General features: G+C 34.7%; 1 protein-coding gene across 1 annotated transcript in view; it reads right to left on the bottom strand.

The window, feature by feature from the left end:
* The window catches only part of PIK3C3 (phosphatidylinositol 3-kinase catalytic subunit type 3), a 164,489-nt gene that overhangs the window by 64,041 nt on the left and 87,320 nt on the right, over window positions 1–13,128 (bottom strand). The window contains exons 11-14 of the mRNA XM_043443924.1: window positions 11,376–11,530; window positions 9,672–9,762; window positions 6,429–6,496; window positions 327–432 (exon numbers count right to left, since the gene is read on the bottom strand). Coding sequence (XP_043299859.1) covers window positions 327–432; window positions 6,429–6,496; window positions 9,672–9,762; window positions 11,376–11,530 — 420 coding nt within the window. The remainder of the gene's footprint in view (window positions 1–326; window positions 433–6,428; window positions 6,497–9,671; window positions 9,763–11,375; window positions 11,531–13,128) is intronic.

Below are 13,128 nucleotides of genomic sequence, written 5' to 3'. Positions count from 1 at the left end.
TAACTTAGGGGTCAACAAACTTTCTATTAAGGGCCAAGGATTAACTACTTTAGGTGTTGTTGACTACAGAGTTTCCATTCTGGCTATTTACTCCTATTGTAGTCAAAGTGGCCGCAAACAATATGAAAGCAAATGAGCATAACTATGTCCCAATAAAATATTACTTATGAACACTGATTTATGAATTTGACATAATTTTTCTTGTGACTTTTCCCAATTATTTAAAAATAAAAAGCAATGTTTAGCTCATAGACCATACCAAAACAGGCAATGGGCCAGACAGGGCCCATGCACTGTATATGCCAATCCATACATTAAATGGTTACCTTCAACAATGCTTGGCTGAACCGTCTCATGACATTCAAGTACATTTCATGGGTCTTTGGATCTCTCTGCTGAGTATCTTGATCTTCACATTCCACTATCACATACCTTAAAAATAGGTTAAGTCATTCATATAAGTGTGAAATGAAACACAGATTTATTTTATTTATGCCTTTCCATTAAAAGATTAATTCACATTTGCAAAAATAATGAGTAATGAAACATTTTATCATCACTCTTTTACAATCTGAAAATTAAGGAACAACATGCAAAACCTTCTATAAAAGATAAATTAGTAAAAGGATGCCTTAATTTGTAAAATATCCTAGATTTTCTAAAAATTTTGGGATCAAAATGAGCATTTTCTCCTAATTCTTTATGAGGTACATAGAACATTAACATCTTCAGAAATCATATAAGCTCACAAATCTACCAAGTAACACATGAACAAAGATATTGTAGAAATTTATGTAATATTTTTGGTATTACATAAGGCTCTCTTATTCTGGGAAAAAAAAAAAAAAAAACTCTGAAGCTTTTCTCATTAACATAACTTTGAAATATAAATTTATTAATTTTCCCTTTCCCACCCAATTTCTTAATTTCTTGAAATTCCATATAAAATCTTCAATGTTTCCATCATAAAACTGTGATTGTTAGAGAGTTAAAAAAATTTAAATATAAACATATTCTTAAACTTACACTGCTTATACAATTCATATAATTATATAAACAATGACCTGGATTAGATTTTAGAGGTTGTCTAATCCAATGTTTTCAATTATTACTGAACTGGCCATACTGACATGCATTTATATCATTACTTGTTACACAGAGCCCATGTGTGCATACAGACACACAATGCTGAAAAAAGTTTCACAAAACAATATTCTATGAATAATATGTTAATATTTGTTATTGTTCTATTTCATTTTTCTTTAAGTAACAAAAGCTAGATTGTGAGCCTTAAAATTGATTTCAAAAGGATCATGATATACAGTTTGAAACTTGCTTGTTTTATCAACAGTAAAACTTAGAGGTGGTTGTATCTTGCCCATGGTGATACAATTAGTTGACTGAAGAGTTGAAATCAGAATCAGAGATTCTGGGCTCCAAGGCCAGAATTCTTTCTACTAAGCTTACTCTCTCACACTGTTTGACCTTTTAAAAACCACATGAAACTTCTCAACCTCCTTAACTGATGGTACTTCACAAATTTCAAATCACAGGGCTTATTATTTTCCTTTACACTATGTCTAGAAAGAAATATTCAACCACCTAGAAGCTAAGCTTCATGAGAACAGAGCGTTTATCTGTCTTGTTTGCACTATACTGTTAGCACTTCCATGCCTGGACATAATACTTATGGTGGTCTGCTTTTACATTCATCTTCCCTAGTTTTCAAGCAGTAGATCCCCTTTTCAAGAAACTGTCATTTATAACTGAACATGTGTAAAACTGAAGCTATTACACTAAATGAGTGATTTCTCTATCTCAGTTTAAGGCATTATCAACATTTCAGACATTTGGGCTACAGTTTGCATCACCTGAATAGAAGAAAAATAAGAAAAAAGTGGTGAGGTTGTAACCAAACCAGCGAACACAGGCTCTACATAAAACTATTACTGGGACTTTGTGTTTAATTTGTGGTCTGCAGATCTAGAGCCAAGCCTAGGTCACATTCCCCCACTTCAAACACCTATGCTCACTTGGTCACCAGGCCGAGTCAATTTTTTTCCTATAAAATATTTCTTTTAATTGTTCTGCACTACTAACTAGCCCTGTCTGGAATCAATCAGCAGATACCTTCTACCCAGCTTCTCTAACTCTAAAAACAAACACCTTATTGATCAATATAAGCATCCTAAAGTTTTCTTCTTTAAACTACCTTCACCATGCCCCACCGATACTAACAAAAACACCAACAGTTCCCTCTATTTAAAAACACTCTCCGTGGCCCTAAGTTTCTGGTTCAACTTCCACTGTCTCCAGTTCACGCATTCACACTCTAGTCAGCTGGACTCCCCTACCCCACTTTGTGCTGTTGCTCATGTTGTAGTACCATCCAGAAATACCTTCCTGCCTCCACCCTTCCTGATTCTACCCACACTTCAAACACAGGGACACTCCATCTCTTCCAGGAACTCTTAAACCCTAAACTCTTTCTTCTCTGACATCCCAGAACAGGTATGACCCTCTCATAACAACTTCTGCTGATAATGTTACCTGGCTCATCACTGTTTCACAACTTACTCCTAGCTCCCTTCAGAAGTTATAAAGAAACTGATGACAGATTCTGTATCTTAAAAAATATTTAGTGGCCCCTGGCATATGCAATAGAGTCTTATACACAGAAATATTTTAAAGGCTGATAAGAGTTAAGTGCCTTCAACTACTGACTTCCCAGTGCCACACTGTACCATGATAATGACAGGTGATCTGGAAGTCTTCAGAGCTGCATAACCTAGAATTTTCCGTAAAGTAGTATGAGAAACTAGACCATGACACTGTATTTACTTTATGTTCCTGACAAGAGTTCGAAACCAAAAATTCAAGAAAGCATTCTTAAATCTTGAACAAAGAAAGCCACAGGATTCATACATGTCCTTCTATAGCCACAGGACACATATGAATTTAAAATACAATTTTAAAAAATTAATAACTTTTAAAATAAATTTTTAAAAAAATTAATAACTCTTTAAGTCTTTACCATCTCCATCACCTTAGTATGTAAGTAGCAAAGTCTCAGTATGGAGTACTGAAATCTTTACTATCTCCATCAACTTGAGAATCCCTTGGCAAGCAAGAAGGAGATCAAATCAGTCAATTTTAAAGGAAGTCAACCCTAAATACTCCTTGAAAGGACTGATGTGGAAGCTGAAGCTCCAATATTTTGGCCATCTAATGCAAACAGCTGACTCATTGGAAAAGACCCTGATGCTGGGAAAGACTGAAGGCAGAAGGAGAAGAGGGTGACAGAGGATGAGATGGTTGGATGGCATCACCAATTTACTGGACATGAACTTGGGCAAATTCCCAGAGATGGTGAGGAACAGAAAAGCCAGGCATGCTGTAGTCCATGGGGTCGTGAAGAGATGGACCCTATTTGGTGACTGAACAACAATAATCCTTTAAAGTCTTTACTATTTCCATCATGTTAGTATATTCATTGTCTTTTCCTGTATTTACACAGCAACTCCTTTCTAAAGAAGCAATACAGATGACCATGATATACAGGCTCCATTGCTTTGTTCAGGTCCCCGTGACTGTCAAGTAAATACAAGGGCTACAGCCATGTGACAAAGGTCACATAACAAACAGCTCTCAAAATCACTCAAACCAAAGTTCTGATACAAAGGGCAAGTCCGTCTAAAAAATGACAGTGTAATCTCCAAAATGAAGGACCAACTTAGATTAAGACAAGGATTAAGACAAGAAGACCAAGATTTGAGTCACTTCTGAATTCTGTTCACAGCAGTAAGAAGATTCTATAAAGCAGTCATGTACTTCCTTAAAACCTGTCATCTTCAAGTAGAAATGCAGACAAAATTATGTGGGTACCCATTGTATGATGACATCAGTGGGCTACCTATTTCCTGACAATCTCATTTTGTGAGGTAAATAAACTTTATTACCTTGAAAGGTCTTAAAAGTTACAGAAAAACGTGTCAAAGCAGCCAAAGTTTATTTTTAATTTCAACATACTGGAATAGCTATAGAAAAAAAAAAGTGGAACAATTTATAGATCCTGATGTTCAACATTTAACAGATTAGAGGCTGTTACTTCTCTCTGTGGTTTAAAAGGTTGACATCATTTATTTTAAAAGGATTGTCTGTATTATTATAGGCCCCTAAGGATTCAACTATAGCAGGAATTCTGTTTAAATCAACGGAAAGGGAACAAATGAACAAGGAAATTCAAAATGTTCAAAATGAAATAGCACAATCAATTCAAATTTATATTTTAATACATTTGTTAGGGTAAGCTTAGACTGAGAAGCATATAAACTGTTACATGTGATTAATATTTTATACTACTCTGTCCAGGTTCAAAGGAAAAGAATGATTATTTTAAGTCAACTACTTGAAATTATTTCCTTATTTTCATGCTACAATCACAAAAGTGGTGTCTACCAAACTCAGAAGTCCACATCAATAGCTCTTTCCCTCCTTGAATATTTCTCAACATGTAATATGCGGACTGTAAATATGCAGACTGTAAATATGGAAAAAAACAATTACTCCTCAGAGAATGAACAGACATAGCACACGCTATCGCATCAGTGAATCAGAAACACAGTGGGAGAACACAAATCAAATCTAAGTTTGATGGAACATTTATAAGATTGGGAGCTAGGGCTTCACTTTGTTTATTATCTGTAGAGAAAACAAAGTACTCTTTCTGAACAGAAACTGCTGCCTCACTGGAAACTGTTCACCTAACAGATTTCCTTACTGTTCAGCTGCATTCAGAATGGTTTGAAAACTCTTCCTACTTGAAATAAGATAGCAAAGATTTTATCACAACTAATTTCAAATTTTACAGTGAAATCTGGTCTACACTCAAATCTAAAGAATACATAATTTTAAACACCACATAATCAGTGTATGCACATACAGCTCCTACAAGTGACTAATCTACACTGCAAGTAATGGGCCAGAGAAACTTTTCATGAATATTACAAGGAAATAAATATAGCTATAAAGGAATTCTTAGTAAAACATTTAAAAATATATAAAACCTTGATTTTAAATACCTACGAGGCTTAAAAGTACTTACTCAAAACCTTGGCACTGTGCCCTACACATTTTAATTTACTCAGAATTATTTATCTAAATTTTTACAAGGAAATATTTTTCCTTAACACCAGTGAATAGACATACACTTAAGAATTCAAACTGCAATATGGAGAACTTTAGGAAGCAAGAGGCTGCATTAAAGGGAAATAGTAGTGATTTGGTAATATAATAATTTCTAAGCAAACTTTTCAAAATCAAAACCGTGATTAACAACTAGCCAAAACATTCTGCGGATGTATTTCCAAGGACATACTGAAAGTTACTGTGAGGGAAATGTAGTTTTATGATTATTATATTAAATTGCTAAAGAAAAGCATGGCATTACTTTTCTTCCCACTACAAAGGTCAACAGAAAAACACAGTTAAACACAGTAAACTGAGCAGTAAGATTACATCAGGGATCTTTTCTATAGTTAAACAAATATCAGGTTTGTTGGGAAGTTTAAAAAAAATGCTCTCTCAAATGTACAGAAGGCGTGAAGTAGAGCGCACCCAACTGGCTTTGCCTTTTGTTTGCTCTAAAAACTGGATAAGGTTCTCTTGTCTAGTGTTTAATCCTAGTGCTTTCTTTATAACTGAACAAAAAACAAAGGATTTCTCCTGTGGCTTAAGCTACTTGTTCTTTACACTTTAAAATTCTATGACAAAAGGGAGCCATGCTTCATATTAATTGTGTCTCAGTAAGTTAGTTAACCTTTCTATGCCTTAGTTCCCTCTCTTTCTTTCCTTCAACTCATTCAGGAAACATGTTCTCACATAAAATACAGATACTTACATTTGCCCTATTAAACTTCACATGAACAAACGAGAAAAGGTCACTGAAAGTACTCTGTAAATGGCAAAATGTGAAATCAATGATCTAATCCCAGCTCAAGTTTTAGCAAGTTCAGCTACCTCATGTCTCTGCCTCAGTTTCCTCATCTATGAGATAAGTAACTTCAAATTCTGTCTACTTTAGCATGATTGCAGTATTTTAGTAAATAATGTGAAAATACTGAATTACAGTAAAGTATCATACTAACACTATTTAAATAGCATAAAAGGCAAACAGATATCAAACTGAAAAAAAATCAATTAACTTACCCAGTTTTATCTTAGATCCTAGAAAGTTAGTAAAAGCAAGAAAAACTGTGATGCTAACAACCATTTCCATGAGCATAATTGCAAATAAATACAGCTAAATACAAATACCGTACAGGTTTTTGATCATTGCTCATACTTTATTTTAAACTGCCTTTTTGTTTACAATTTGGGAAAAAATAGTCCTAAACTGTGATTATAAAATAAAAAATTATTTCACATACCAGTATAAATAATTAGCCAGTGTTGAGTTTTTGCAGGCTCTTGATATCAAGAAGGTACACAGATCTTGCTGAAAGAATTAAAAGAAATGTATATATATATATTACCATCTGCTATTAATGAGGGAGAGTCTACATTTGCCTATCAGTTTTCATCTACACATCTATGACACAGACCAGATTTTCATGCATCTATCTATCCCTCCAGATATCCATCCCATCTATCTAATATTTATTCTAAACAAGGCAATATGTGAGAGAGGTTAAGGACATCAGGGTTTGCAGAGTTCCTGGTTCTACTGGAAGCTTAACATTAGGTGGAGGAGAGGTGCATTAAAGGAAGTCATAAAAATAACTTGGACTGCGCGAGGTCAGAGGCGGCAATGAGGATGTGGTATTTAGGCACGACCAGCATGAGGGTATGTACCAAGGCCCCGAATCTCACTGTTCAAGGAACTTTTAAAAGGCCCGATGTAGCTGACATCCAGAAAACACTAAAGTAAAGGAGGCTGAAAAGGGGGGCAAAGACCAGATTGTGAATGAAGATTTTTAAGGTCACACTGCTGAGTATGGATTTTATTTTCAAAGCAATCGATACTCAACAAAAGATCTAAAGCAGGAGAGTGAGGTGATCTGCTTTACATTTTCCGAAAATGACTCTATTTGCTCTGAGAAGTACAGACCTGAGATCAGTCAGCATGCTATTACAGTAGTCTAGAAGGCTGAATGGTGACAAAGAGGCAATAGATTATTAAAATATTTTCCAAGTATAATTAATAGGACTTGCTGATGGAGAGGATGTATGAAACAAAAAAGAACTGACAGTGACCCCTAAATTTATGGATTTAGTAAACGGATTGATTTGTTACATCACAGAAATTCCAAGCAAGGCAAGAGTGTTGGGGGAGAGGGTTGTATTTTGAAATATTAAGTTTGAAATGTCTGTCAGATATTCAACAGAAATCAAGTGGATATCTGGATATACGAATCTAAAACTCAGGAGAGAGAAATGTGCTAGCAATGAGTACCCTGAGGAACAGTAAGATGTCAAGCAACAAGAAAGTACTGACAAAGGAAACCAAGAAGGAATGGCTGGAGAGGTGAAGAGGGAAACAGGGGATGTATGGTACCATTCAAACCATGAAAAGAGTTAGGTTTTCAAGACGGGAGTCATTTATTTTCCTGAATAATGCTGGGAGGAATTTAAATATACACAACTACAAACACTGAAGCCATTTACCATTTTATTTTAGCAAAGTAAGTTTTAATATAACGATGGGAAACAAAGGCCCAGAATGATGTGAATTAAAGACTAAAAAGAAAGGAGGAGAGTCAAGATGGACAAACAACTCCTCTGAGAAACTTGATTATGAAGAGAAGAAAGAAAATTAGATGCTGTTTTGACGGATGTGGTATCAGGGAAGAATTTTTCCTTTTTTTTCCATTTCTGAATTTCTTAAATGAGAGATACTAACACAAATCTGAATATTTCTACCAGGAAAAGAAGAGAGCATATCTTTCAAGGGAGTTATTCTTCATTGTTAAGAAAACAGAAGAAAAGAATGGGAAGAGATTCACATCTGTAAATCTGGTGATGGAAAATGGCAACCATTTTTATCTAATGACTTCTATTTGTTTCCATTAAAAATGAGGCAGAATTGTGATCTAGAAACTGGAAGGCAGGGCATAAAGAACAGGGCTGAAAAGGTATGAAAGAGTCACTGTGGAGCAGGGAGAGCAACCACCTAGAGAAATGGAGGAAGGCAGGCAGTGCTGAGTGCCCACCTGATGTTTGTGGTCATGAATGTATGGTGATATCAACATGCTAGGCTATGTGATTTCTTCCGAAGTATTAAGGCACAGAGCAATTAGGTAATTAATTAGGCTTATCAAGGGTTAAGACTGTGCCAAGAGAACTGAAGAATGATTAAAATGATGAGTTGGGATAAAAGCTGTACTCAGAGGAAAGCAAATACTGAAGGGTACTGATAAACAAAGAAAAAGGTAGAGATCAATGCATTTAGATGTTTCAGTGCAGCAGTACATAAAAAGTACTCCTTGTTCTCTCTGCTTAAAGTGCTCATCCCCCAGATCACCACATGGCTTCCTCACCTGCTTCATTTTACAAAAGATGTTACTTTTCCTGGGAGGCCTTCCCTGAACAGTCTTTTCAAAATTTCAATCGCCTAACCCCACCCCAACATTCTCTATCATTCTTTTCTGATTTTTCTTCTACTCTTTTACGGCATATAAATATCATTGACTATCATCAGCCCAAACACTAGAATGAACTCCATGAAGAGAAAAGATTTTGACTGTTTTGTTCTCTGCTGTATCAAGCCTAGCAACTACAATATCTGGTACACAGAACTCAAAAAAAATACATGTGAATGAACTGATTACTCAATCAGTCAATCAGCCCCTTTAGAAAGAGAAAAATAAACTGGAGCTAAATGGTTCTTTCAAGAGCTCCTTTAAGGATTCTATGATCCAGTAATTCTTTTTTCAGTATTTTCTGATATATCAAAAGGTAGGCAGAGACAAGTAAACTCTAATTAACAGTTAATAGTGAAAACAAATGTCACTCGGTTAACAATATTAACTCCTAAAATTTGACTAAAAGAAATGATATTGAATATATGCATTTAAAAGAAAGCAAACCTCTTTATAATATCAAGCATGTATTACTTATTTTCAACAGCAGGGATATGAAAGATTCTTCTCAAATTAGAAGTCGTAGGGATAAAAATCAACAATACATACTAGATGAACTTCTGCAAATATACTCCCAAATACAATTTTCAGAGTAGCACTAGCCATAAAGACCTGTTTTACCTCACAAATTACTCTGCTTAGCTAAAAGAACTTAAGAGCAGCTTAGTGTATCTCCCTAGTATCAAAGTCATACATTTCTACAAGGTAATCACAAACACCAACAACTACAGTAATGTTCATAAATGTGTTAACAATAAATATTCTGAGTTTCCTTAATAAAATATTTAGGTCCACTTTATTTTTACATTGTATTTCAATCCATTTATATTAACATGTCCAAAGGCACCAATAAAATGCCTTAAACTGAAGATGGCACTTTTTGCTGAAAGGAAAAGTTATAAACACGTATCATAAACCAAATTATTTCATAAAGTTGTAATTATTCATCAAAATCAATATTTTCAAGACCAATATAAAATGTTTACTTGGTAGGATCCCTCCTACAGGAAACTGGAAAAGCTTTGTACTCACCTCCAGATTTTCACCATCTGAACTTTCTTTTGTTTTAGATGCAGAAGGAGGGGAAGACACTGGAGGAAGAGGGCTGGTTATAATTTGGGAGCTGAAAAAATAATACACTGAAATGTAAAATCCTCTTTCTGTAAGAGAAGATACATATGTTCAGCACAGTTCACCACACCTGAGTCTAGATAAAGTACCATCTCCTAAAGTGTGTGTTCTGGGTAGCACTGAGTCACATTAGATTCTGGAAAAGAGGCTCCATAGTCAAAGAATATGGGTGATTCATCTTTGAGATGTATGTGCAAGTTTGCATACATCAAAGTTTCTGATAAATAGTACAGTGTTTTTAAAAAGCACATTTTACTTTAAGCTAGTATTTTCCAAATATATTTGGCCATAAGACAACCCCTATCTCTTTCTCCTCTTTTAAAAAGCATACAAATTGGTGACCAACAGATATTATAGTTTATAGTTTACATCTTGTCATAAAATCTTAGAGTTTTAATAAAACGCTCTAAGTGGCAAGAGTAAGATGAAGCTAAGTAAACACGCCTAAAGACTGAAGCCTTCTAATGTACAGTGGGAGAAAATGTAAGGGATCTCCCCTTTTAAAAACAGGAAAACATAAAGGAGCCTATATAAGAAAAAATGTTTCTTCCCCGCCCCCCACCCCCGCCATTTCTCAGTTCCCTTCTAAGTGAAAAACAGCAGATTAAAAAAAAAGCACTATCATCAACAAAAATGCAGAAATATAATCTTGAACTCATGTGATAATCGAAATAACTGTACTAATTCAGATAATCTGAATTCTAGACCTCCTTTGTCATTAACAAATCTCATGACTTCTTCACAAAACAATTTTATACCACTAAGCCTAGAATTTCTCACACAAATGTTTCTATTTATCTCAAATTTTAAGATTTTATGAAAAGAAAAATGGCAAAGTAGAAAGAACAAGGGCTTTGGAGTCAACTCTACCTAATTTGCAACATGGAAGACTTTGGGAATTTACTTCTCCTTAAATCCTTCATATCTAAATTAGGGATATGAACACCTACCTCAGAGGATTACTAATAACAAGTTTAATATATGTGGGCCATCTCCTGGTGTCTGCTACAGAGGTGAGAGTTCTTAACTGCTATTACTGTTAATAGCCAACTTTCAATTCAATTAACAGGTTGCTTTAACTACTGAAGAGGTGAAAAGCAGTCAATAAAATATACAACTTTACAATAAAAATGTCTGAGTCCACTATATGCCTCATCTTTCATTTTCTTTTCGCATGAAGAGCAATGACATCTAACACTTACAAAGCACCATGTGTCAGACACTTTTCTAAATGTTTTATGTATGTCATTTTATCTTTCAGCAGTCCTTAAAGATCAGTTACTATTGCTGTATCCTCATTTTTAACATGTGAAACTAGGGCCAGGGCCACAGAGAGAATATCTAACTTGCAGAAGTTTACACAGCTAGTAACTGGTAGAGTCAAGATTTTAACTCAGGCATTCTGACTCTATAGCTTGCTTTTTAAAACACTGCCCTATAATACAGTAGTTTGTGGTCTGTGAGCACACATGCCAAGTTCACTGGTAGAACTTCAAACTTATTACCAACGAGGGTTTGGTACATCTGGGAAAAAAGAAAAGAAGACAGTCTGAAAAGGTAGAAAACTATCAGATTTGAAAATAAGTCCTCCCTGGATATCCATACCTATCTATTTCTGCAGAATTTATCCCAGAATTTGACACGCTCTCTGACACTGAACCCTGACTATCCTTCTTGGTAGGTTCTAATCCATTCTTTATGTCATCAAAATTTTCATATTTGAGAGCTTGGACCAGCTGTAATAGGTACATCAACAAATCCTGGAAAACAAACAAAAAATAAGCCAGTATTAGAAAAATGCAAATGATTATATACAAGTTATGGGTATTCCTAAATATGAAGTTAAACAATTTAATCTACCACTTATCAGTTGTGTTATCTTGGGCAGGTCCCAAGGTTTCTTAACTTCTTGGTGCCTCACTGGGTCCTCCTCTAAAATGGCCATAATCATATAAACCTTAGAGACTGAGTTGTGAGGATTAAATCAATTAATAGCAAAAAAGTCACAGAATAGTTCCTGGCACAGAGTAAGTGACCAGTAAACATCCTGTTTAAAATAGTATCCCACTGACATGTATATACTGCTATATTTAAAACAGATACCCAATAAGGACCTGTACAGCACAGGAAACTCTGCTCAATATTCTGTAATAATTTAAATGGGAAAAGAATTTGAAAAAGAATACATACATGTATATATATATAACTGAATCACTTTGTTGTACACCTGAAACTAACACAACACTGTTAATCAGCCATGCTCTAATAGAAAATAAAAAATTAACAACAACAAAAAAAAGCATCCCAAAAGCACAGAAAAAAAACCAAAAACTAAGAAAAATGATTGAGATGGTTCATACAAAGCTGAGAAATTAACAAAAGATCCTTTTTACAGCAATGGCATTTTAGGCCCAAGATTACATGTGAAACTCCAAACTATTAAGTTTTCAAAGTGTTTCTATTTCATAATGTTTCCTGGTTGGGATTTTTAAAAATATTATATTGTTTTTTTTTTTAAGAGAATTTGAAGTTTGGTAAATTTAGAGAATTTGGGTTGATTCTTAAATGGAAACTACACTAAAGTAGATATTTTAACACTCAGATAAAGGAAGTGTTTATTTTCCTGCCAACTACCAAAACTGGCTTGAAGAAAACAAATTTCTAAACCTAAATTTCTCCTACTTCTCCTGATAAACAGTGAGATAATTCAGACTGAAAAAAAAACAAAGCATCAAGAAAGTTGTTTTTACCTTTCTGAGTTTTCCCTTAATGTTAAGAATGGAAATATTTTCCATCTTACTCTATAAATACTTCTTAGCCCTTCCCAATCCAAAAGTTTTGCTTTCAAAAATAATTACAAATTGAAGAAACTCACAAAACTCATAAGAAAATTGACAGCATCTATTATCTTCCAGTTCTAATTGCCACTCAGGCAGTCAAAATTCAATTAGGTAATATTAAGACATTGTGATTACCAGTTTAATTTTAGTCACCTTTCCTTGAGCCCAGAAACAAGGATAAATCTCTGGCTAAATATTTATATTTATACTTCATGGATAACTCTTTCCTTCTGTATTTTGTTAACGACTACAGCATTTGTGAGAGTGAAAGTCGCTCAGTCGCGTCCATGGAATTCTCCAGAGGAGGCCAGAATACTGGAGTAGGTAGCCATTCCCTTCTCCAGGGGATTATGACCCAGGGATCGAACCCAGGTCTCCCACACTGCAGGCGGATTTTTTACCAGCTGAGCCACCAGGGAAGCCCAGTATTTGCGATTACTTGCTTATTTATTCTTTGTCATTTCCACCATTTAAAAAATTCCATGAAGATGATTACTTTGCAACATCCTATTTTCTGT

The sequence above is a fragment of the Cervus canadensis genome, chromosome 23, assembly GCF_019320065.1.
Source record: "Cervus canadensis isolate Bull #8, Minnesota chromosome 23, ASM1932006v1, whole genome shotgun sequence".
In the NCBI taxonomy this organism is placed as follows: Eukaryota; Metazoa; Chordata; class Mammalia; order Artiodactyla; family Cervidae; genus Cervus; species Cervus canadensis.
This window is presented reverse-complemented; position numbering and strand designations above follow the sequence as displayed.